The following is a 23790-nucleotide window of genomic DNA, read 5'->3' as shown; positions in this document are numbered from 1 at the left end:
CGACTGAGTGACTGAACTGAACTGAGTAGAGACAGAAAGTTTGGAAAGGGAGTCAATTTTTAAATGTTTAATTGCACATGTAGTACATGAATCTATTGACTGTAAAAATTTTTTATTGCATTCTGTTTTTGTCCTGGTGGGATGCCAGTGAGCTTGAGATGCCAGTGAGCTTGAGATCCAAGTGAGATGCTGGCATGAGGGCAAAAAAGACAAGTATTTTTTCAATGAGAAATTACATATCCATAAAAAAAGCCAGCATCTGAGCTTAAAGCAAGTCCCCGGATGCCCTGTAAGAGGACTTGGCTTTTGTTGCCAGTGGAAACTTGATGGGTTGGGTGTCAGAGGGAGCACTGCTGAGCCACTGAGGAAGCACACAGTCCCCAGGGAGGGCCCCTCAACTGCTGCTTGCCGCCTCCCCAGTGGGGTGAACAGACTGCCCGATGCGTGACATTTGCTGCACAGAAAGTGGCCCACCAGCATGCCACCATATAACTCATGCTCATCAGGAGAGGTGCCTCTGCCTTCTGTGTATGGTACTTTACTTCTCAACTTAGCTGATCCATTTTGACCCAGATGGGCTGGAAATTTCTTGGGATGATCCCACTTAAATAAAGACCAAATCTGGGTTAGACTTTCCAGAGTTTTTAATTTGGCCCATACGAAATACTGTGAGGGACTTCCCTGGTGGTACAATGGATAAGAATCTGCCTGCCAATATAGGGGACACAGGTTTGATCTGTGGTCTGGGAAGATCCCACATGCCTTGGGGCACCAAAGCCCATGCGCGACAGCTACTGAGCCCACGTGCTGTAGAGCCCGTGCTCTGCAACAAGAGAAGCTACTGCAGTGAGAGGCCCCCACACTACACCTAGAGAGTAGCCCCCACTCGCCTCAGTTAGAGAAAGCCCATGTGCTGCAACAAAGACCCAACGCAGACAAAAATAAATTTAAAAAATAACACCGTCCAAGGCAGTGTTGCCTAAGTATCTCCAGTAGCTATACTGAGACCAGGGGCAGGTGACATGCCAGCTTTCCTGCTACAAGTTGCCTCCAGTTCCACAGGCTGCCTAATTGGTGACCCAAGAGACCAAAGGAGGTACTTTGTAACAGAGCAGACACCCCTTATCTGACACGGTGCAGAGCTGTAGCTGTTTGTTTCACTGGAAAAGTTGGTAAGGAGAGAATCATGAAAAAGTGATACATGCATACCTTAAGCCCTTCAAACGAATGGAGAATACACCAAGGAATATTCACCCAAGAGCCTTTTGAGATAAAACCAAAGATTCTCTTTAATTTTTGGTCCCCATAATTTGAGTTTCTTTCTTAAATAAACCACACTTGAAATAAACCACCCAGTTTTGACCTCCTTAAAGTATATCAAGAATTTAAAAAATACTTTTAAAGCAACTGTATGTTGACCCCTCTCATATTTTTACTTTTTTTCATGTTTTTTTTTTTCAGTTCTCTCACCCATACCAAATTTATCAGCAATTGTCTTAGCTGACTCTCCTTTATCAAGTTGTTCCAAACCATTCAGCTAGGTCTTCATAGAAACAGCTGTGCTCTCTCTTTTCACATTAATTTCATCAGTGCATGTAAGATTTAGTGAATGTACGTTATTAAAATAACCAGAATGCCTAACATAAGCAGATTCAAGAACAAACACAACTAACTCTCACTCGCAAACTCGAATGATGTGAGAAATGTGGGCATACAGAGGAGACTGCTGCCAGAAGGCTCCGTGTTGTAGTCTGCATCAGGAAAACTTTCAGATCACGTGAGCAGGTTGGTTAACCCAGCAAGGAGTTGACTAGAGTTCTTGGTATAATTAGGTTGTCAAACAGCAGATCGGTCCTGGTCCTCTCTGACCTTCCCTCCCAGTCATCCTATTACTCATTCATACCATTTATCTATTGTCTCCCCTGGGTCATTCTACTTGGCACTGGAGAAAAAAGGAGATACTGAAGAAGCGGAGGCAGGAGAGGAAGTGATGAAGGCCATGTTGGAGGAAGAATATCCTGACAATTGTCAGCCAATAGCCCTTCCTGAGCTTGGGAAAAGACACCTAAATTGTCTTCCCTTTCCACTGTCCACTCACTCAATCTGGCAGGCCCCAGAGATTGGTGCAAGGGTCCATGCTGAGTAGGATACAGCCTCTACCCTAGAAGAGCCTTCAGCCTGGAGCAGGGACAGCTGGTAAACTCACAAGTACTGCACAATTGAATTAGGTCCAATGGTTGAGGATGGATAGATGCTATCGGGAACACCAAGCTGGGTCTTCAAAGATTAGTAGATGGTTTCCAGATGGAGGGAAATAAGATGGAAGAGGAAAAGGCCTCCAAGCAGTGGACACATACACAGAGAAGTGGAACCAAAAGGGTTTGGTGTCCTCACATGCCTGAATATCCATTGGAAGGACTGATGCTGCAGCTAAAGTGCTAATACTTTAGTCACCTAATGCAAAGAGCCAACTTATTGGAAAAGACCCTGATGCTGGGAAAGATTGAGTGCAGGAGAAGAGGGCAACAGAGGATGAGATGGTTGGATGACATCACTGATGCATTGGACATGAGTTTGAGCAAAATCCAGGAGATAGTGAAAGACAGGGAAGCCCAATGTGCTGCAGTCCATGGAGCACAGAGTCAGACATGACTGAGCAACAGCGGCAACATGCCTGAATGAGGGAGGGAAGAGGTTGACAAGACAAGCAGAGACTAGATCTTGAAGAAACAAACATGCTGCCTGTAGAAGCCTGACCTTTCATCTGAGCTCTCTAAGGTGTCAATGCAGGAAAATTTAGGCAGGAAAGTAACATGGTCATATTTATGAAAGGTCGCACTGATGGAGGATGTTTGGGATGAAGCAGAGTGAGGAGGATGAAGGGAGGTTGTCAGAATCGGATTGGGGGGGGGGGTCCTCATCCGATCCTGACCTATAGAAATATTCCTAGAGGTCAGATGGCATGACATCCACAGAAAAACTTACTCTTCACTGCACAGTGCTGGGCATATAGTGAAGGCTGGCTGGCTGGCTGGCTGGCTGCTTGCGTGGATGAACAAGTGAGTGGGTGGATTATGATTCCACCATACGGCTAGTCTCACATGTGTTGTAATTTCTCTTCCTTCAGCCATCTACCTCTGTAAGAGGACAATGCAGAATAAAGCAAGGCTGGAACTGGCAGACTATGAAGCAGTAAGTATGATTATTTTCCAGGTACGGTGTAGGAGGAGAATATAAACTACCTGCAGCTCTGACTCAGCTTGCATTTTTCCCTTTTTCTTCCCCCAACTCCTTCAGACAGTGGAAAGGAAGTCTCTTCTATTTCCCTTTTTTTTTTGTTCTCAGCTCTTCTTACCATCACAATATAATCATATCTTTATATAAAGGACTCTCAAATCTCAGCAATAAAGAAACAACTCAGCTTAAAAATTGGCGAAGGATTAGAATAGACACTTCACCAAAGGGGGCTTAAGTATGACACAGAAGCATATGGAAAGATGTTCAACAGCCGTTAGAGAAGTACATACTAAATCCATGATGAGATACCACTACACATTAGAATGGCTAAAATTAAAAGTACTGATAGTTCAGGTGCTGGTAAGGATGTGGTGAGCAACTGGAATTCTCCTGTATTGCTGGTGGGGATGCAAAAGGGTGTGGCCACTCTGAAAAATGGTTTGGCAGTTTCTCATCAAGTTCAACACACACGTACCATATACAACCAAGTAATCCCACTTTAACATAACTACCTACATACCCCCAGGGAAATCAGAACTTACAGCCACACAAAAACCTGTACACTAATGTCCATAGTAGCTTGATGTGTGATACCTCAAAGATGAAAACAATCCAAATGGACTTTAACAGATGAATGGTTAAATGAACTACTCTACAGCCTTGGAACAGAATACTATTCTGCCACGAAAAGGGATGAATTATTAATCCAACCGCTTGGATGAGTATCAAAGACATTATGTTGAGTGAAAGAAGTCAGTCTCAAAAGATTGCAAACTGTGATATTCCATTTATGTGAAAAAGCTGTCATGAGGGAAAACAGATCAGTGGCTGCCAGGATGCATGCAGTTATAAAGAGATGGCATGAGGGAGTTTGTGGGGTGGGGGCGGCGATGGAAACATGCTGTATCCTGATTGTGGTGGTGGTTACACAAGCACATACATGTGTTAAAATTTATATTACTATACACCAAAAAAAGAGAAACAAATTTACTATATGATCATTTTTTAGCTTAATATATGATAATTTTTAAAAATGGCATCTTCAGACCCAATTCATCAGTACTTGGCAGTAGATGCAAAATGTTAGGACCAAATCCAATCCAGAAGACAAGACGGATGTCAGATGGAGATACACACTCCCAACTTTCCTCCTCCTCCTTCGTTCACAAGGCGTGATTGCTTGCAGAGACTGGAGACCCCACCGTGCTCTTATCCACCCCCATTTAATAGAGCCAAGGCACAGCGAACTTGAAGAATCACAGATAATGTTTTAAGTATTTAAAATCTGGGATTGCAAAATCTTTCCACCCAAACCACTGTTTGTACAGGTCACAGAAAACCTAGACTATTGGCCAGCTTTTCACAGGCCCTCCAGAGGAGGTGTTGTGGAGCCATGACATGACTGAAGGGCTGACAGCCAGGAGAGGGGGAACATCAGGGGCAGTGAAGACTCCTCACCCCTGGATAGCCCAGCATGAACAGCACCTTCAGATTCACCCATCTCCCCATGTCTCTCCCACTCTCGTGGCCTCAGTCTTCCGAAACAAGAGCGAGGCCCTGCTCACCAGACCTTGTCACTCGTGGGTCCCTGCACCCAAGTCCACCCACCCACTGACCACCACTCCCTTCTCTGCAGCCCAAGGGGATGTGCCTGCCCTCAGAGAGCAGGATGGGTGTGTGGCCTTCCACTCTTTGGCCCCGCTGGCATCACAGGACCTGTGGACTGGCGGGGAGACAGTAGTGCAGAGCGGAAGTTCACTGGGAGCCTTGGACCCTGGCTGAAGTTGGCTTATCTGTGGGAGCCATGAAACATAAATGTGTTGGGACTTTATGATCTCCCCAAGCATCCCCAGCCTGGTAGTTCTGTGGCTCTGAGCATCGTAGGCACCCAGTCTCACCCCCTTGACTGCCCTCATATGCCAGCAACCACCCCTCTCCCAGAAGACCACTGCCTGGCTCTTTGCCTGCACCCAGCACCAACTGCTTTAACTTGGACATGACCACATCCCTTCCCGAACATGACCTACAGGAACAACCCAGAGTGCAGAAGCATGTGGCCCCTCCATCCTGTGTCTCCCCTCCCAGTAGTTCCCGTGTTTTTTAAAAAGCTCCTAAATAGAAACAGGACAGCACCAACTCCTAAAATACTTTAGTCTGTTTTCTATTTTCTTGCCCTGCAACATTCTGCTTTGGTATTGGTAAAGAATATGGCATTAAGATGTTCTTTCACGCTGAAGTTCTGTCTAAGAGTGGTTAGAAACTAAAAGAAAAAAACATTTTGTTTTCACAATTCAGTAATTTTATTATTTTTATGTGTATTATATAATTTCATTATTTTTTTTCCCGATGGCATAGTATCTTTATAAAAACAAAAATTCAAACAACAAAGCAGAGAAAGAAGCCTGCAGTCCTTTTTTCTGTACACACATTTTTTTATATAACAAACTTAGATCACACCGTAAACAGTTATTGTGTAAGCTGCTTCTTTCTCCAGTCATATACTGTAAGGATGTTGAGACTCTTCCTATAGCAGCAATAATAATCTACAGTCTCATTTTTAATGGCTGTCTAGTATTCCATTATATGACTGTATCATGATTTAGGTAACTGCTTCCCAGTTGACTGACATTCAGGCTTTACCAGCTTTGCTTCCTGTGAACAGTGAAAAACACAAAAGTGGGGGGAACAAAGTGAAAGCTGCTCAGTCGCATCCAACGCTTTATGACCCCATGGCTATATAGTCAGTCCATGGAATTCTCCAGCCCACAGAACTGGAGTGGGTAGCCTATCCCTTCTCCAGGGGATATTCCCAACCCAAGGATCGAACCCAGGTCTTGAACCCAGGTCTCCCACATTGCAGGCGGATTCTTTACCAGCTGAGCCACCAGGGAAGCCTAAGAATACTTGAGTGGGTAGCCTATCTCTTCTCCAGTGGATCTTCCTAACCCAGGGAATGAACCAGGGTCTCCTGCATTGCAGGCGGATTCTTTACCAACTGAGCTATCAGGGAGAATCAAATGGTGGGTTTTTTGAAATGTTTACACAGCAAGTCTTGGTAATAACTAAGTTTACATGTATTGGTCTTCAACCAAAGCTCCTTTTATATTAATAATCCACTAATGAGGGTAATCAATTAGTTTTGGCATGAGCTCTATGAAAACACACAGCATAATGTGGGCTCTTGCCTTGCATTCCATCAGAATTAGGCAAGTCATTAAAGGACCTGTCAAACACCCCGCCCCACTGTCCTATTGTGCCACTAGGTTGCTCAACAGACTTTGAGAAAAGGCTTCTTCCCTCTCCCTCTAAAGGTGACCCTGAATGCCTTTCCTTTCCTATGGTTTTAGATCACACCGTAAACAGTTATTGTGTAAGCTGCTTCTTGGGTTTTCCTTTCATGAACATCACAGACCTGGGCACTCCCTTCTTTCCCACTTCTGAATCTGGACTTTCAAAGTGATTAATGCAAGGTCCTCTGGGTTCTTCTTTTCTGCCACCTTCCCAGCCCCCTGATTGCTAGAAGACAAATCTTGAGAATTCCATTCTTGGTCTTGCAGTCAGTTGCAAAGACACCTCTCATTCCTTCCCTAAACCCTGTGTAAACAATCACAATCCAGTCTCCCTGTCTTCAGTGGCCTTTTTAAATGCTGTGTGAGTCATGTTCCTGTAAAACACACAAGAAAAGAAGAATCGGGGAACCACACAGACTTCAGACTTAACGGATGTGTAAATGAATATTAATAGTTCTGTTCTGTACAGCAGGGTCTGGTGCAATGTCAAACTGGGTTCATGTCCGGTGGATTTAAAGTAGGGCCCTGCTGGTTTTTTGCAAGTAACCAAAATAGATGGCTGCCTTGTAATAAGTATCGATGTGCAAACTCACGATGATTAATGCCTTCTTGTTGATTTTCATTTCTCTTTAGGAAAACTTAGCAAGACTCCAGAGGGCCTTTGCAAGAAAGTGGGAATTCATCTTTATGCAAGCAGAAGCACAAGTCAAGTAGGTGTACTTCGTAGGGCCCCTTGCAAAGAGAAAAAGAGGCTCTGGAATTTAGAGGTGGCATGAGAGTGGGGTTTCCTTCCATGGCCAGCCATGGTTAGTCACTGTCTCTCTCATGACAACAACTGAGCAGAAATCAAGGTCAGGATGGAGAAGTTGCATTTCTGTCACCCATGACACCCTGAAATAATCTCCAAAGTGTGTGTTCCAGCAGGTAATGGGGTCCCTCCCAAATGTATAACTCTGGTTCTAAGAAGCTGTACCTAATTCCCAAGGAGATTTCCAAATCTGTGTTCAGAACCTGAAAAACACTGGACCCACTTTACTTGTTGGTCTGGAAATTTCATGTTTCTATGGAAACATACTGGAGTTTTAGGAAAGCCAACAAATAGCCCCTCTTCCATCTCTCTTAAGGGGAAGGGTTCAGAACCAATCAAAAACAAGGCACAGAAGTCAGACATTTGGAGTCCAAGAAGTCAGATTGCTACTGATAAAACTAGTGATGGGACATGATTTTGGATCTAGGACCACAAATCATTGCCCTAGAATTACAGTTTCCCATCCAGGGCAGAACTGGGTATCTGTAGTACCACCCCCCAATCTGAGTGCAGAGTCAAGCCCTGTAAGTTTACTGCCTGCAGAGAACAGGTGTCCTGAGAACAGACTGACCTAGACTGGGCCCAGATGGAGCAACCTCAGCTTTCTCTATTTCTTTTTTCAAATGTACCAATAAGTTAAATCAAGAAGAGATGAAAGGAGGAGTGTTTTTTCCATATTCTCCCCTCCCAGGGAGTGTAGTGGAAATTCCTTTCTCTGTAAGGAAACAGAAGTGGGCAGTGAATGTCCCCCAGCCCAGAAACATGGTCATCAACCAGATCCTTTTGATTCTGGGAAATGGGTTTGCTCAGGTGGGGTTCTCTCTTGTTCTTTTTGGCAAAGGGCTCTGATTTAGCTGCAAGTGATGATGGAATAAATGGGACAGAGGAGGGGGTGGGGAAGGGATGCTGAACTGGGAGGAGGTGAGTATCTTTTCTCTGGGCAACACTTGCACCTGAGCAGCCCCCATGGGTCTTCAAAGGGCCCCTCCCCATGTTCCCCCAGGGCTGATGACCAGTCTGGTTGCAGCTGGAAACGACATGAGGTCCTTGGGTCCGGTGAACTGTACCCCTCTCCCCCTCTCCCTGCAGCCTCTGCCCCCTACCCATGATTCCACATGCCCACACGCCACCTCAGTGCTCCCCACAGTCCCTGAGGAAGGAGAAAGCAGGCAGGTGGGTGAGGGGTGAGGAGGAAGAATTGAGCCAGTGCACTCAGGAACCACTGGGATGAGAAGGTCCGATCTACACTTTCAGGACCACACAGCATCATTGCAAGTTATAAAAGGAGGGGAAAATACCCCTTTGATATATATGGTATTTCTCGATTCCCTATTTTGATTAACTGTGATTACATCATAATTCTGGGCCGTTTAAGTACACAGCAATTATCACAAAAATCACAGGGTTATTATGACTTTATTTTAGTCTAGTAAACTAAAGTGCTCCCAAGAGAGCCAAGAACCAAGAGTTACACAGCAATTAATCGAAGTTACTTTCTACTTAGATAACATGGAGTAATGCAGGCTGTTTTTTAAGGCTCTTACCTATGCTCCTGATCACAATATGAAGAATCTGTCTGTCTTGCAATTTGTGCCTCCCCCTTTGAGGCCAGTGATATTTGCCTTCTGGATCTTATACACCAGGGCTATTACTTTGCTTTTAGAGAATCAGATGGTTTAAGTGACTTTTAAAACACATGAAAAGTGAAAAGTATGTTCATCACTCAGTCATGTCCGACTCTTTGCGACCCCATGGACTATAGCCCACGCCAGGCTCCTCTGTCCACAGAATTCTCCAGGCAAGAGTACTGGGGTGGGTTGCCATTTCCTTCTCCAGGGGATCTTCCTGACCCAGGGATTAAACCCAGGTCTCCTGCATTGCAGGCAGATTCTTTACTGTCTGAGCCACCAGAGAAGTCCTATTTTAAAACACATAACTGCAGCATTTTGAAGACATTTCTACTGATTCTGAAGCTAAAGCAAACTTTCAGATTTGAGGATGAAAAAGTACAAGCCTATGGTTATATTCCTTCTCATAACTTGAATATGCAGTGTCCTTTGATAAGGTGTGGGCAGGGGAGGGGATGACAACAACTAATGCAGTTCTTAATAATCCCAATCTTAACAATTCAAAAGGACAGCTGCATTCCTGAACGCTGAACAGGCTTACCCTATTCACTATGCGTAATCAGTAATTTGCAATCTAGCTGAAAACAAGCTCTCTTACCATGTGTGGGCTTCTTGAGGGTTCCTTGAGGGAACTATGCATCCGTATCATACAGCTCTGCAGAGAGCAGGAGCCACACAGGTGCCAAGAGCCCTATGTACACTAAGCTCCTAAAAATGGGACCTAGAGCTGGCACATCAGGAAGGAAAAACAGAATAAAAACCCTCTGATTTCCCTTTTTTCACTCTTCCAGGATTGATCGGAAAAAGGATAAAACAGAAAGGAAAATTTTGGATAGTCAAGAACGAGCCTTTTGGGATGTCCACAGGCCAGTGGTGAGAAAGCTCTGCTTGGTTCTCTATTATTCAATTTTCTCTCTTCCTTCACTTAAAAGAAAAGACTGTCTTTAGCCACGAGGCGTCTCACTCTTAAGAAAATTGCTAAGCTTTGTGAAATTGCTTTTGCCATTCACTCAGATCATCTCAGTAGATCTTCTGGTATGTATATCAGTTCCACCTTTTAAAAATGATTCATTCACGAAATATGGAATTGGAAATGGTGGAGCTGTGGGAATTCCACCCAGGGAACTTTGGGCCCCAAAGTTAACAGTCCTAAAATAAGCAGTTTCCATTTCTAGTGTTATTCAATTCCAACTTCTAGAGTATTCTCTTTCAAATGCAACCGATTGATGTTACTCACATCACTGGTCATCGAAAGCACTGAATTAATGGATTCTGAGTCATTATTCTGGGAGAAATACAGGGTTAGTTTCTTGCAAGCCTCCAGTCACATTTTCATCAACCAATCAATACAGAACCTTGTTTAAAGTGTGTTTCAGCTTAAAGCCACCTTATTTAATGTATATTGTTGATCACTGACTTTGAACTCACAGCGCATGCCTGGATGGCATTTATCTTACACACCTCTTTTCTCCATAAAGCAAACCCCAGCCTTCCTGCACTTAGGAACACGAGATAGCACATCAGCACTGGGCTTCGGGGCCATGTTAAACAGCCAAATCACCAACAAAAAACACAAAAATGTGTAAAACATAGTGCTAAATAGACCATGAAACGGATGCTTGTTTACGGCAGGAGAGGAAACAAGAAGGCACCTCCCAGGGAACATGCAGGTCAGGCAGCTCTACGTTTTTGCTGCTCTGCACACATGCACCAGTGACCGCGAAGTCACCACGAGCGTCAGTGTGGGAATTATAAGTAGATTTCAGCAAGTAGGCAGATTCACAAATACAAAATCCATGAGTAATGAGATCTGATGCATTTCCAACTTCATATTATTAAAACAAATTTTGCATTTTCCTCATGAAATGAAGCTAAAATGAATAAATTATGTCAGCCCTCCTCAAGTCTAATTAGAAGCAAAACCATAGCCTGCCAGGCTCCTCTGCCTATGGAATTTTCCAGGCGAGAATACTGGAATGGGTTGTCATTTCTACTCCAGGGGATCTTCCCAATCCAGGGATCAAACCCGCATCTCTTGCATTTCCTGAATTGGCAGGCGGATTCTTTACCACCAGTGCCACCTGGGAAGCCCTTAGGTGGCTGCTGCTGCTGCTGCTAAGTCGCTTCAGTCGTGTCCGACTCTGTGCGACCCCATAGACAGCAGCCCACCAGGCTCCCCCGCCCCTGGGATTCTCCAGGCAAGAACACTGGAGTGGGTTGTCATTTCCTTCTCCAATGCAAGAAAGTGAAAAGTGAAAGTGAAGTCGCTCAGTCGTGTCCTACTCTTTGCAACCCCATGGACTGCAGCCTACCAGGCTCCTCCAGTGTGTGAAATAACAAAGGCTCTAATTGAAGCCATCCACTGCTTTGAATAATGAGTTTACTTTTATAAACTGTACACTGTACCATCTACATACCATCTTCGATAATATGAGCTATGCTATTTTATTTCATGTGAGAACTCTGTGGAGGAACACATATTACAGCTGGAAACACCTTTGTAAAAACAAATTGTCAATGGCAAAATGGAGGTAATCATGTATTATGTGTAACAGGAAAGAGAAAGACTGGTTCTGAGGGTGTCACTTGAGCCAACTTGGAAGGTATGATTGTCACTTAGTAATTTACATGATTTTTTTTCTCAGCCAGGCTGTGTGAACACAACAGAAATGGATATCAGAAAATGTCGACGTTTGAAGAACCCACAAAAGGTTAAAAAGGTTTGCTAGTTTAGCTGAATTAAAATTCTTGATGGGAATTGCCCTTCCATTTTGAATACTGTTCAAATAACAATTTGCTATTTGTGATTCTCCCTGTTTCATCCTTGGAAACCATTTCATTCATTCTACAAGTGTTTATGGAGTGGCAGGTGTGGGCTTGGCTGCAGAAATACAGTGGCAAGTCCTACAAGTGAAAGTCACTCAGTCGTGTCTAACTCTTTGGGACCCCATGGACTATACAGTCCATGGAATTCTCCAGGCCAGAATACTGGAGTGGGTAACCTTTCCCTTCTCCAGGAGATCTTCCCAACCCAGGGATCAAACCCAGGTCTCCCGCATTGCAGGTGGATCTTTACCAGCCGAACCACAAGGGAAGCCCAAGAATACCGGAGTGGGTAGCCTGTCCCTTCCCCAGCAGACCTTCCTGACCCAGAAATTGAACCGGGGTCTCTTGTATTGCAGGCAGATTCTTTACCAACTGAGCTATCAGGGAAGTCCCTAGCCCACAGCCTGGTAGGCATGAAGCAAGCCAGCAGGCAATGATGGGAAGTTCAGGATGGTTCAGGAACTCAGAAGGAGGCACCAGACCAGGGGCTTCCCAAGGATTTCCATAGCAGGCTCAAGGGTACAGAGGTTCAGAATAGCTCTTGACTCTGGGGAGGCAGTGGAGAGGAAAGGACACATAAGGAACCATAAGTAATGAGATCCCACAGGGGCTGGTTTGATACCTTGACACAAGTGAAAGTCTTAGTATAGTTAGATCTCCCCCAAGTCAAACCACCATCTCATCCAGCCATGAATGATCCTGTGGTCATTTGTGGTTCACTTACTAGAAGGGGCAGTGATTCTCTCTCATCTATATACGTGTCATGACATATGTATCAACTCAGTGATTTTACTTATATATTTTGTTCTTCATTGAGTTATTGATACCCACTGTATTATCCTTTTTAAAAATCTTACATAAAAGAATCTTTGTTGTCATCATTGCAGTCAGGAAAGTATGCGAGTGTATTGCTGTCATTTCACAATACCAGGGTAATGGAAGGCCGGAATAAATAGATGACAGATTCAACACCTTCATATTTTTTACATTAGTCTTAAAATGTCCTCATTTCATCTTTAAAGACCCCCTAATTCTAATATTCCAGAATTTCATGGAGCCTGTGTGCACCTTATCTGAGCCTTCCATGATATTATAGATTTCGGCTATAAACTGTACCCTTCAGGGTTATATTTCTTTCCCAGAACAAAGAATGTCTTTAATGTGTTTCTAACAAAAGGAACAGATTAAAAGTAGCCATACCTGTGGTTATGTGGGAAAACTGAGTCCAGAAAACTGGTCAGAAGAAAAGGAAAAAATCTGAAACCCTCCCATCTTATTTGTACCAGAAAGGCATAACCAATAGAAAGTCTAGAGGGGGTCTCTTTGTGCATAATCTTTAGCTGTTCTTGAACCTTCTTGTGTCTCAGAATCACCTGGAGCATTTGGTAACAGTGCAGGCTCCCCAACTCCACCCACAAAGATTCTGGTTCAGTGAGTCTGGGGTAGATTTCAGCAATGTGCATCTTTACCAAGTACCCAAGATGATTTTTTGCAGATAGTCTATGGACCATATTTGGAGAAGCACTGTTATGCCAGGAGACCATCAATGAAAGGAAGGATTTTCTAGCAGTGATAACCCAAAGATGGGACCAGTTGTCTCAAGAGCCAGAGTTCCCATCACTGGAGAAATTCAAGCAGAGACCAATGACTTATTGTCAGGATGTCATAGAGGAGCACAGAAGCATCAGATGAGTGCTCGAAGCAGCTGACCCTCTGGGCTTCCTTCAGCTCTTGAAGGTGCTTGATTCAACGTTCTCCTTTCTTCTCTAGTCTGTGTACGGTGTGACTGAAGAATCCCAGTCGCAAAGCCCGGTGCACATCCCCAGTCAGCCAATCAGGAAAACTACAAAAGAAGACATCCGGAAACAAGTGAGTGAATTGGTTGCTGCACTCTCAAAGGGAAACATGGCCAGTTTGAAAGCCTTTTGAATGTTCACAGGGAGCTTTAAGTTCCCAGAAAGCACAGTGGAAGCAGTTGTGGGTGACTTGAACCTTCAAGCACTGTGTGTGAATAATTCATGGAGGCTCAAGAGGAGAACTTCTCCACTGAGTTACTCCAGCAGTTAGCAGAAAAGGACATAATGAGTTATCATAACACCATGGGCTGACTGCTATAGTAGGGTTTTCTACAAGATGCTGTAGGAGCTGGGGGAGGGGGGGCGGGTAGGGTAGGGAGCACTCATGTCACAGGGTCCTTAAAATTGTAATGCACTTTCAGAGTAAACCAGCTCAGGACCACCAGCTTCACTGCTCTGATTCAGAAGGCCCTACTCCCAATGCCATTTCGCCATTATTTGGTTCCATGTTATCATCCTCCATGATGAGGAGTTAACTGGTCAACCCAAGTCAACAGACAGTGGCTGACTAATTACATTACTCCTTTCCAGGAGTTCACTGGTAATAAAGTGACTTGGGACTCCCCTGGTGGCTCAGACGGTAAAGCGTCTGTCTACAATGCGGGAGACCCGGCTTCGATCCCTGGGTCGGGAAGATCCCCTGGAGAAGGAAATGGCAATCCACTCCAGTACTATTGCTTGGAAAATCCCATGGACAGAGGAGCTTGGTAGGCTACAGTCCATGGGGTCACAAAGAGTCGGACACGACTGAGCGACTTCACTCACTCAAAGTGACTTGAGGGACTACTTTTTACATTATGCTTTACTGGCTTCTAGGGGGCTCCCAAAAGGCATAAACTGTGAGGTGCCTGACCTTGACAAGTTTATTATTGTGTGGGAGAAGGGAAATAGATTATGGAAAATAGCTACTCAGTGATTCCAGGTAAGTACACCAAGCACATAGGTGTGATGTAGGTGTGAAAGTTGGATAGGAGATCACTGGAGAACAGGCAAACCAAGTAGTTAGGGTGTGTGGGTTACCTCCATGCTGCTTCTAAGCTTTGTAGAAAATAGACTATCTTTAGGTTAGCAATCACTTCTGGGAATCAAGCCTTAAGCCATAACATAGTACAGGAGAATATGTGATGTAGGCTAAACTGTAGATTGTATTTCTTGAGTGTGGTAAGAATTTCCAAAACAGGAAAATAGTTGCTGGAGTGAAACTTAGAGGGCTGGAGAAGTCTGTCCAGAGGACGTGTTTGGCTGTTGGTAGAAATACAGGATTTGGGTTCCTGGGGTGAAAGGGTGAAAATATCCCAGTTTAGTCTTAACACTTCTGTTCTGTCTTTCCCCAGATAACATTTTTGAATGCACAGATTGACAGACATTGTTTAAAAATGTCCAAAGTGGCTGAAAGGTACGTTTCCCCTTAATGTTACTATTTTTTTCTAATTTAACAAAGGAGAAATGTGCCAGGGTTATGGCTGATGAGTGTGTATCAGGAGGCAGACCACAGTCATTTCTTACACTGATGGGTGGAAACACCACAGGCATGTTTGAGCACAGCTAAGATAGCCGACCTCCCTTGAGTGATGCCAAGAAATGTTCTGTTGCTAAAGCTTTTCAGGAGGGCAGCTGAGAGACCTTTTCAATCAAGGAAGAACGACCTTAAAAGCTACATAATGCACATTTACCTTCAGCCTCTTGATTAATTCAAATGGAAGTGCTCCCTTTTCAGCTGTAAAACGCCCAGATTCACTTTACAGGGGGAAAGAATTATGTGTGCCCTTTGAGGTGCTGGCTGCACAAACAGGGGGGACTGGACCATCAGGAGGCGTTCCGCCTCCACACACCATCAACCGCCCAACTGCATCGAATCAGCTGTAAAGAAAATACTTGGCACCTGCAGCCTGGCTTCCACAGGAGCCTTGGTGCTACAGTCTGCACCAGGAGTCGGTCCCACTCTGTTAACTCATGGGAGACTTGATTTTGTCAATGAAACTGTCTGTTTTTTGAACTTTTTTAAAGAGGGGAGACCACCTGGGGAGTCTATATGGAATAAATCTGAGCAGGTAACCCCAAACCAGAGGTTTACTCATCCATATGCTACTGTTAAAGTGGCGACCAATATCTGAAGGCTCGAGGGCTTGAGCTGGGTCTTAGTATTTATTGATCATCACAGTAAAGTGGGTCCTTTAAGCCCACCTGACATGGAGGGCTGGCTGTGTGCCCAACCTGTAAGCCTTTTCCCTGCTGGTCCCTGGGTTCATCCATATCTCCTTTCTAGATAAATAACAGCAAAAAAAGTCAAGCCAAAGAAAACTCCACACACAAACGCCAAACTGGGATTCACACTTTGCCCTTAGGTGGCCAAGGACATCCTTGGATATGGGCTCATCTCTTTGATGGCACCTTGTATCTATTCCGGGACTTCTCAGTAGTATCACAGTTGACATTCTGGGCCAAACACTTGTTGGTGGCAGGAGGCTGTCCTGCACATGACGTTTTTCAGCATCCTTGATCTCTACCCACGTATGTGTGCTCAGTGACTGAGTCATTTCCTACTCTTTGTAGCCCCATGGACTGTTGCCCGCCAGGCTTCTCTGTCCGTGGGATTTCCCAGGCAAGAATACTAGAGCGGGTTGCCATTTCCTTCTCCAGGGGATCTTCCGGAGCCAGGGATCCAACCCGCGTCTCCTGCACTGCAGGCAGATTCTTTACCTCTGCACCACCTAGGAAGCCCTTGACCTCTACCCGCTAGATGCCAAAACCCCACCTCCAAGTTTATGACAACAAAAATGCTTTCACACACCATTAAATGTCCCAGCAGGGGGCAAAATCGACCCTACTGAGAATTCCTGATATTCCTATTTTCCCCTAACGCACATGCTTGAGAAGGTTGCCATGGCTGGAGCTCACCTCACATTAGACAAGTGTTCCAGGGGTCACAGTTTTGGCCTGGCAGGCTGGGGAGCCTCCTCACCCCACTATCATAATGTGGGGCTTTCGGAGTACCAGGCCCTGAGGTTGCTTTTCGAACCTCACTGTGGTTGTCTTCGTCCCAGCAGAGTGCTTGAGAGTGAAACAGCTGGGAGGACCTTGGCTCCCCTGGTGTCGTAGCCTGTGAGGAACTGCAAGCTTCTTTGTCTGTGAATGGGGGACAGTAATGTCTGTCCTGGCCATCCTAGGATCAGAGCTAGCCGTGGAAGGACACTCTAAAGTTTGCAGACCTAGAAGAGCATGTATGTCGGTGTGTCTTTCCCTTGATCTGCTTGCTAGGGTCAGTGGTTTTGCGCCTAATCATCCAGGTCAGGGAGGGGGTTAAGACTGGAGAGTCTTAAGCCGTCGTGCTAGGAATTGGGACTCAGTGATTCAGAATAGATCAGGAAAACTGGATTTTGAATACCTCATGGTGGACTGACCAGGTCTCTGAAGATTTGAGAAAGCCACTGCCCACCACACACAGCAACCTGAGAGCTCACATCAAAAGGGACACCCAGCCTGGTCTCATCTTTGGGGTGGAGGGAAAGATCCCAACCCCGTCAGCACGAGGGTGGCCAGCTGTGTGGGTGTGTATGGTAGGAAAGGAGACAGCCCTGGCGGGGGCGGGGAACCGAAGCGCACACATTGTTTATTTACAGGCCTCACCTGGTACCATCTAATTATACTTGAGAGCCTGCTCACACCCGAAGAGATTATTCATTCCGACCCTGCCCTCCTCACTCCCCAGCCTGAAGCTTTCACGAGTCTCCGCCCAGCAGAGACTGCATTTTATTCCCAGCAGCAGTAACTGGCAACCTTTCAATGTGACACAAGGGTTTTTCATTAGAGCCACAGGAAACCCCCACATACAGAGGAGGAGGGAGAGGAGACGGGTGTTAGCAGGAGATAAAGCAGCCTGGAGCCTTGGTCTGTCAGCGGCTGGGTGGGGGTGAGAATAGTGAGGTAGCGCTGGCAGCTGGCCTTGGGTGTCACTGCTCTGCTCACCAGAGGTGGCAGCTGAGCAATCTCAGCTTCCCTGGACCTGCTCCAGGCAATCGTGGTCATTAGCCAGAAGCCATCAGGCAAAGGACCGCAGACCGCCGAAAACAGGCGCGTGTGGTTTTCCCCTTAGTTCTCTGAGAACTGAAACGGGGGAGAGGGCAGGAGGGCTGGTGATCATAAAAGTCCAGTTCTAAAACAGGCAGGAGTCAAGATTGGGTCAAAGGATGCAGCCAGACGCAGCTGGGAAGAGAAAGAGGAACCTTTGCAAAGTAAAGGGGCAGAACCACACAATGGAGGGGAAGGGTGTGGAGCCAGCCATCTAGGTTGGGATTCCGCCTCTGCCGTTGTCTTAACTGTGTGATCTTGGGCAGGTTGCTTCACCTCTCTGTGCCTCGGTTCACCTCTTGAAAGGGGAGACAGCAGTGGTGCTTAACTAACAGAGTTCATGAGTTAATCCTCTGCGAGAACTTGATCTAGTCCTTGGCACTTACAACACTTGCAGTGAATGTGAACAATTATTATATTCCAGTGTGATGTTTTGGAAAAGAGCAGAATTCAAGTACATAAAATGGCATGAACCTGCTGTGTGGTGTCCAGAGGGACAGAGGACAGGCCAAGGAAAGAGGCTGGCCCTGCAGATGGCAGTTCTTCCCACCTCTTTCATTTCCACTCTCCAGCACAGCGAGTCCTGCAGGCTGCCAAAGGCTGGCCCTGCAGCCTCCAGTCTGTGGGTCTCCCTAGGCTGCCTGCTCTGGTACTATGAACCTGGAACCTTTGAGGAAGGAGGTTGGCTCTTCTGTGCAGATTTTCCTGGGTCATCTTGATTTCATCTCTTCTGTCTCATTGTCCCCGTGAGTGGTCAAATGTCCTAAAATGCCTACATCATGGCCACCAAACTACATTTCCTGGAAGCGGTACCAAAGCCCATCTGAAATGTCACCCACTTTTGGCTTCTTCAAGTATGGTCCCTGCACACACAAATGAATTTTCCAGACAAATAATGCTTAACACCTTGAGCTTTTCATGTTAACTATTTTGAATGAGAATATTGCTTAAAAATGCCCTTGCCTTCTTAAAAGAAAGAATATTGCCTTTCAGTTAAGTTTTCTGGATAACTCAGGGTCAGTATTCATATATTGTGCTTTAAAATTCTGTCAGTGATCAAGGTCATATCAAAATATTTCCCTTTCCCCTAGCAAAGCAAAAGTTCTGGTCGTTCAGTCATGTCCGACGCTGTGACCCCATGAACTGTAGCCTGCCAGACTCATCTGTCCATGGAATTCTCCAGGCAAGAATACTGGAGTGGCTTGCCATTCCCTTCTCCAGGGGATCTTCCTGACCTAGGGATCCAACATGGGTCTCCTGCATTGCAGGCAGATTCTTTACTGTCTGAGCCATCAGGGCCCCAGACCAGTATGTTCTTTGAGTCTGTGTTTTTGCTTTTTAGTTGCTGCCTTGTTTTCTTATTTCTGTCAGCATGGCTTGTCTCCAGTAGCCCTTCTTCCTCTCTAAACTATTCCCGTTTGCAATATGTAGCAGGCCAGGTGTATCAGTTAGCTATTGCTGAGTAACAAACCACCTGAAAGCATAGTGTCTTCAAACAAGTGACATTTACTATTGTCACATGGCTGGCTACCTGCCAGTCTGTGTGCTCACGTGTCTGTGTATATAAGTCTGTGTACATATGTCTGTCTGCTGGACCACCCTCATGTCTGTGTGCCTCTGTGGATTCAGTTGGCTGCTCTACTGATCTCTCCTGGAGTCTCTCACATGTTTAGTTCAGCTGGTTTAGGATGACCTCGGCTGGGACCATTGGGCAGAGCTTTGCATGGTCTCCCATCCTCCAGCAGGCTGGTCTGACCTTGTTTGCCTTTGCCTGGGGACAGAAGGATTGCAAGCAAGAGAGCAGAAACATGCAGAGCTCCTTGAGGCTTGAAACTGGCATTCTGACACTTCTGCTGCATTTTATTAACAAAAGCAAGTCACAGGCCCAGATCAGATTCAAGAACTGGGGAAATAGACTCCGTTTTTAAAACAGATCTACCACACCAGAAAATCAAATAATCAAGTTCTTTAGTCTCCATCCAAAAGCAAGAGAAAAGAGTCTTCATGAAGTGTGCTCTTCTTAATAAGAGGCATTGAGCCTTGGGGCATATGTATTTCATTGTAGACTCTGCTCCGAGGCCCTTTTGGTCATTTATCTATGTTTCCTCAATAGGTGAAATTGCCAAATAGATGAGGTCTTGCTCTTCTTTGCAAGAGTGCTAAAGGGGAGCCACTTTTATTCAGCCTAGCTTTATAGCACTAGGCAAACCAACTTTGAGAATGCAGAAGTCTATACATTTTAGTTCCAAATTGTCTGGAAAGTCTCTATATTTTGCTGTTTCTCCACCTTTAGTGGCACTGAGCTATGGCCAGTCACTGCCCGGTTCATGCAGAGCTGTCCCACATGGAGAAATAGTGTTGTGTGGTTTTGTATCTGCTCCTGCACGTAGCTTATCCTTACCTGATCCTTGGGAGCCATGTGGGCATCATAGCCAACCGCTGAATTGACTTTTTACCTTCACCTTGCCTACCCATGTCTGAGATCACTGCTGCCCCCTGAAATTATAGCAGGTTCCCCCTCTGCTTCCTGACCTCTCTGTGATCATGAAATGTAATTCATGAAATGAGATAATGAGCAAGGGACTGCAGACCCTAAGAGTCTATTAAAAACCTGCTAGGGTGATAGAAGTCTGTGAACTTAATGTCTAATGGTAGTTTCAGGGAGGAAAAAAAGGGGACCGAAGAGGTCATTACAACAGTGCTTTTATGTGGTTCCAGATACCGCAGAGTCCTTGCTTCTCTTTCCCAGCTCATGTTAGGTGATAGAAAAGAAAACATCAGAGGTAACACTGTAGACAGGGTGCCTGTATCCAGACCAAGACCTAGAAAGGCCGTGATAGCTGGCCTGGCATATGCTCTTCTAAGGGGCCACCTTCACCTCCACGGCCCTTCCCTCAACCTGAGTTTCTCTGTTGCATATCTTTTCTCTGGGTGGCCCATAATTAAGGAATTCTTTCTTTATGTTGTCTATCCTCCTCATTTTCTCCAACGTGAAGGAAGAGAGATGAATGGATTAATAAGAAGCAACCTTTTTTCTTCTGTATCTGCTGTGCTGCTCTGCTTTTCATTCCCTTCCCATTCAGACCCTCTTCCTGCCCGGTCCCCCTTTGTGCGTCATCATTTAGTAAGTACACGTACCAAAGGGGATGCAAACTCACTGTCCTGTTCACCCTTCTCACATTCTGTCTCTGGGTTTCCTTCCCACGAGAGGCCCTGATCTCCTAGGGAATGCAGCAGCACATTTGTGTTGTATTTCTAAAGTCAGAGTGATGGCCACTCTCCCAGAATGCTTTGTATTCCATGCCCTTGCTCCCCTTGAGTAAGCACTTCCCACAGCTGCAAGCCAGCCCTCACTGCCCATTTTCCTTGGAGCCTGACAGCATCTCTCCTTCTTCCCCCCCATATACTATGTACCGATGCCATGTATATACTTCATTCTTGGGATGCTGTGTAGGGAAAAAATATAGTCTTCCTTTCCCTGTGTTTTTCCTTTACTCTCACGCCACCATGGGCTTCCCTGGTGGCTCAGATGTTAAAGAGTCCGCCTGCAGTGCAGGAGACCTGAGTTCATTCCCTGGGTCGGGAAGATCCCCTGGAGAAGGGAATGGCAATCCACTCCAGTATTCTTGCCTGGAGAATTCCATGGATGAAGGAGCCTGGCAGGCTACAGTCCGTGGAGTCGCAAAGATCCGGACATGACGGAACGACTAACACTTTCACTTTCTCATGCCACAATACTCAAGGCTTTGTTGACACTAGATACAAGGGGATATTTCCCCCACACCAGACGATTCTCTGACACCAGCTAGGTGTCCTCAATTTAACTTAGTCTGACACTCTACCTGGAGATAGTGCCAGAGTTCAGTTGGTAAAGAATCTGACTGCGACGCAAGAGAACCTGGTTCACTTCCTGGGTTGGGAAGAGCCCCTGGAGAAGGGGAAGGGTACCCACTCCAGTATTCTGGCCTGGAGAAGTCCATGGACTGTAGAGTCCAAGGGGTCACAAAGAATCAGACACAACTGACCGCCTTTCACTCACCCTGCTTTAGATGCCAGTCATAACGGGTCCTTAGGTTCCCCACAACTTCTGTCTGACTTGGCTATAAACAGAAGTTCCCATGACCCCTTCCTTGGGTTTGGTTAATTAGTGCAGTGTCTCACAGAACTCTGGGAAACATTTTCACTTACCAGTTTATTAAAGGATACAGATGAACAGCCAGACAAAGAGGTACGTTGGGCCAGGTCAGGAAGGGTCCCGAGCCCAGGAGCTCCTGTCCCTGTGGGGTTGGAGTGTGTCACCCTGTCTGTCTGGATGTGTTCACCTCAGGAAGCATGCATGAGATTGGCCCATGTGGCAAAGGGCTGCCTACCCTGGGAGCTATCACAGCCCCAACTTATCTCTTGATCCTGCAGTCACAGTGTTCACTTAGAGCTCCCGTGCCTGTCCATTCTCACCTGAGATGCTGGACGGCTTGTATGGATAAAGCCTCGCCCACACCAAATGTACCACCAGCAAGAGATTTACAGGACAGTGGGCGTGCACTGCCCGTGGTGGTTGCAAGCATCTATCTTATAGTTGTGCGGTAACTGGAGGACTCTTGAAATGCTTTCCTATTTTCTTATCAAAAGGTCCTGAAGGCTCATCAAGGCCATTAGGTAATAAATGGTGAACTTGCCTTATAGCACGCCAGGCTCCTCTCTCCATGGAATTCGCCAGGCGAGAATACTGGAGTGGGTTGCCATTCCCTTCTCCAGGGGATCTTCCTGACCCAGGGATCAATCCTGGGTCTCCCTCATCACAGGCAAATTCTTTACCTTCTGTGCTACCAAGACAAAGATCAGTTCAATGGCTCACCGAAGAATCAGAAACCAAAGCTTTTCAATTTGGTCCACTGGTTCTCCCACCCCCATGGGGTTACAGTCCGTGCATGAGACAATGTGTTTAAAACTAAAAGTATCACAGGCTCCTTCATCTTCATTTGATGAATAAAACATCCTGAGCCTCTCAGAAAATTGAAGAACGGGATGTGGTGCTTCTCAAACTTGCATGTCGTTCACCTGGTGATCTTATTACCTACCAATGCAGATTCTGACTCAGTAGGTCTGGGTGGGACCTGAGCTTCTGCATTTCTTATAAGCTCCCAGTGATACCTGTCCTGCGCTTCATGGACCACGTTTTTGAGTAGCAATGAGATGGAGCTGCCAACAAATTTCTTCACATTCTCAGAAGTAAGCTACTTGGCCACGCCTGCTCTTTGCAATTCAGTAGCAGGAATTGTGACACTGAATCTGCCGTTACAGGGGAAGCTGGTGACACTCAAGATGGCAATGCTCACGGGAAAGTTTTATTGTGGATCGATAACCACAAAAAGATTTATACCTGCTGGTCCAATAATTCCACTTCTGGGTATTAATTCTAAATAAATAACCTAAAAGACAGAAAAACTTACATGAACAATGGTGTTTTACTGTAGCCAGAACTATGTATACTAAAAGAAAGGAAAAGTCTATGTCTAATATAAAGGAAATGAGTACATAAATTATAATAAGTTCATTTAAGATACAAACAATATTGTGGACACATATTTGTCTTCTCTCTCTCCCCAAAAGTAACGTGTCAGTAAAGGAATAAAAACAGTATAAACTCACAACTCAACAAATGAATGAATGAATGATTTCCACACATTTTCCCAAGAGCACAAGTACGTGGAATTAAGGAGCATGACCACAGGCTTCTGTCTCTGTTTGTAATGTTGTGCTTCTTTTTATTGGGTGGTGAGTTCAAGGATGATGCTCTTATAATTTTTATGCCAGAAATGTTTCAAAATTTAATAAAAATGGAATTGAATGGGGACAGAATGAAGAACATTATGACCTCCTTATTAGGGGTGGGACAATTATAACAAAACCAGTTTGCCCAGCAAAATCTGGCTTTGGTTCTTGAAGGCACCCAGGACCGTGGGAGGCAAGAAGGAGGCATGGGGGTAACCCCAGAGGAATAGGTAGTCAGTCTCTGGAGCTTCTGCATCCATGATTCCAAGTCCACAAAGAGACCCTCTCTCCCCACTAATGACAAA

At 45.5% G+C, this 23790-nt stretch overlaps 1 protein-coding gene across 5 annotated transcripts in view; it reads left to right on the top strand.

Moving 5' to 3' along the window:
* The window catches only part of RGS6 (regulator of G protein signaling 6), a 617420-nt gene that overhangs the window by 520436 nt on the left and 73194 nt on the right, over window positions 1-23790 (top strand). For all 5 annotated transcript variants that reach the window (XM_040226156.1, XM_040226155.1, XM_040226152.1 and 2 more), the window contains exons 7-12: window positions 3128-3192; window positions 7161-7237; window positions 9755-9836; window positions 11609-11683; window positions 13560-13658; window positions 14980-15041. In XM_040226156.1, coding sequence (XP_040082090.1) covers window positions 3128-3192; window positions 7161-7237; window positions 9755-9836; window positions 11609-11683; window positions 13560-13658; window positions 14980-15041 — 460 coding nt within the window. The remainder of the gene's footprint in view (window positions 1-3127; window positions 3193-7160; window positions 7238-9754; window positions 9837-11608; window positions 11684-13559; window positions 13659-14979; window positions 15042-23790) is intronic.

This window comes from Oryx dammah, unplaced genomic scaffold (genome assembly GCF_014754425.2).
Source record: "Oryx dammah isolate SB20612 unplaced genomic scaffold, SCBI_Odam_1.1 HiC_scaffold_26, whole genome shotgun sequence".
Classification (NCBI taxonomy): Eukaryota; Metazoa; Chordata; class Mammalia; order Artiodactyla; family Bovidae; genus Oryx; species Oryx dammah.
Note: the sequence above shows the minus strand (reverse complement) of the source record. Positions and strands in the feature narration are given on the sequence as shown.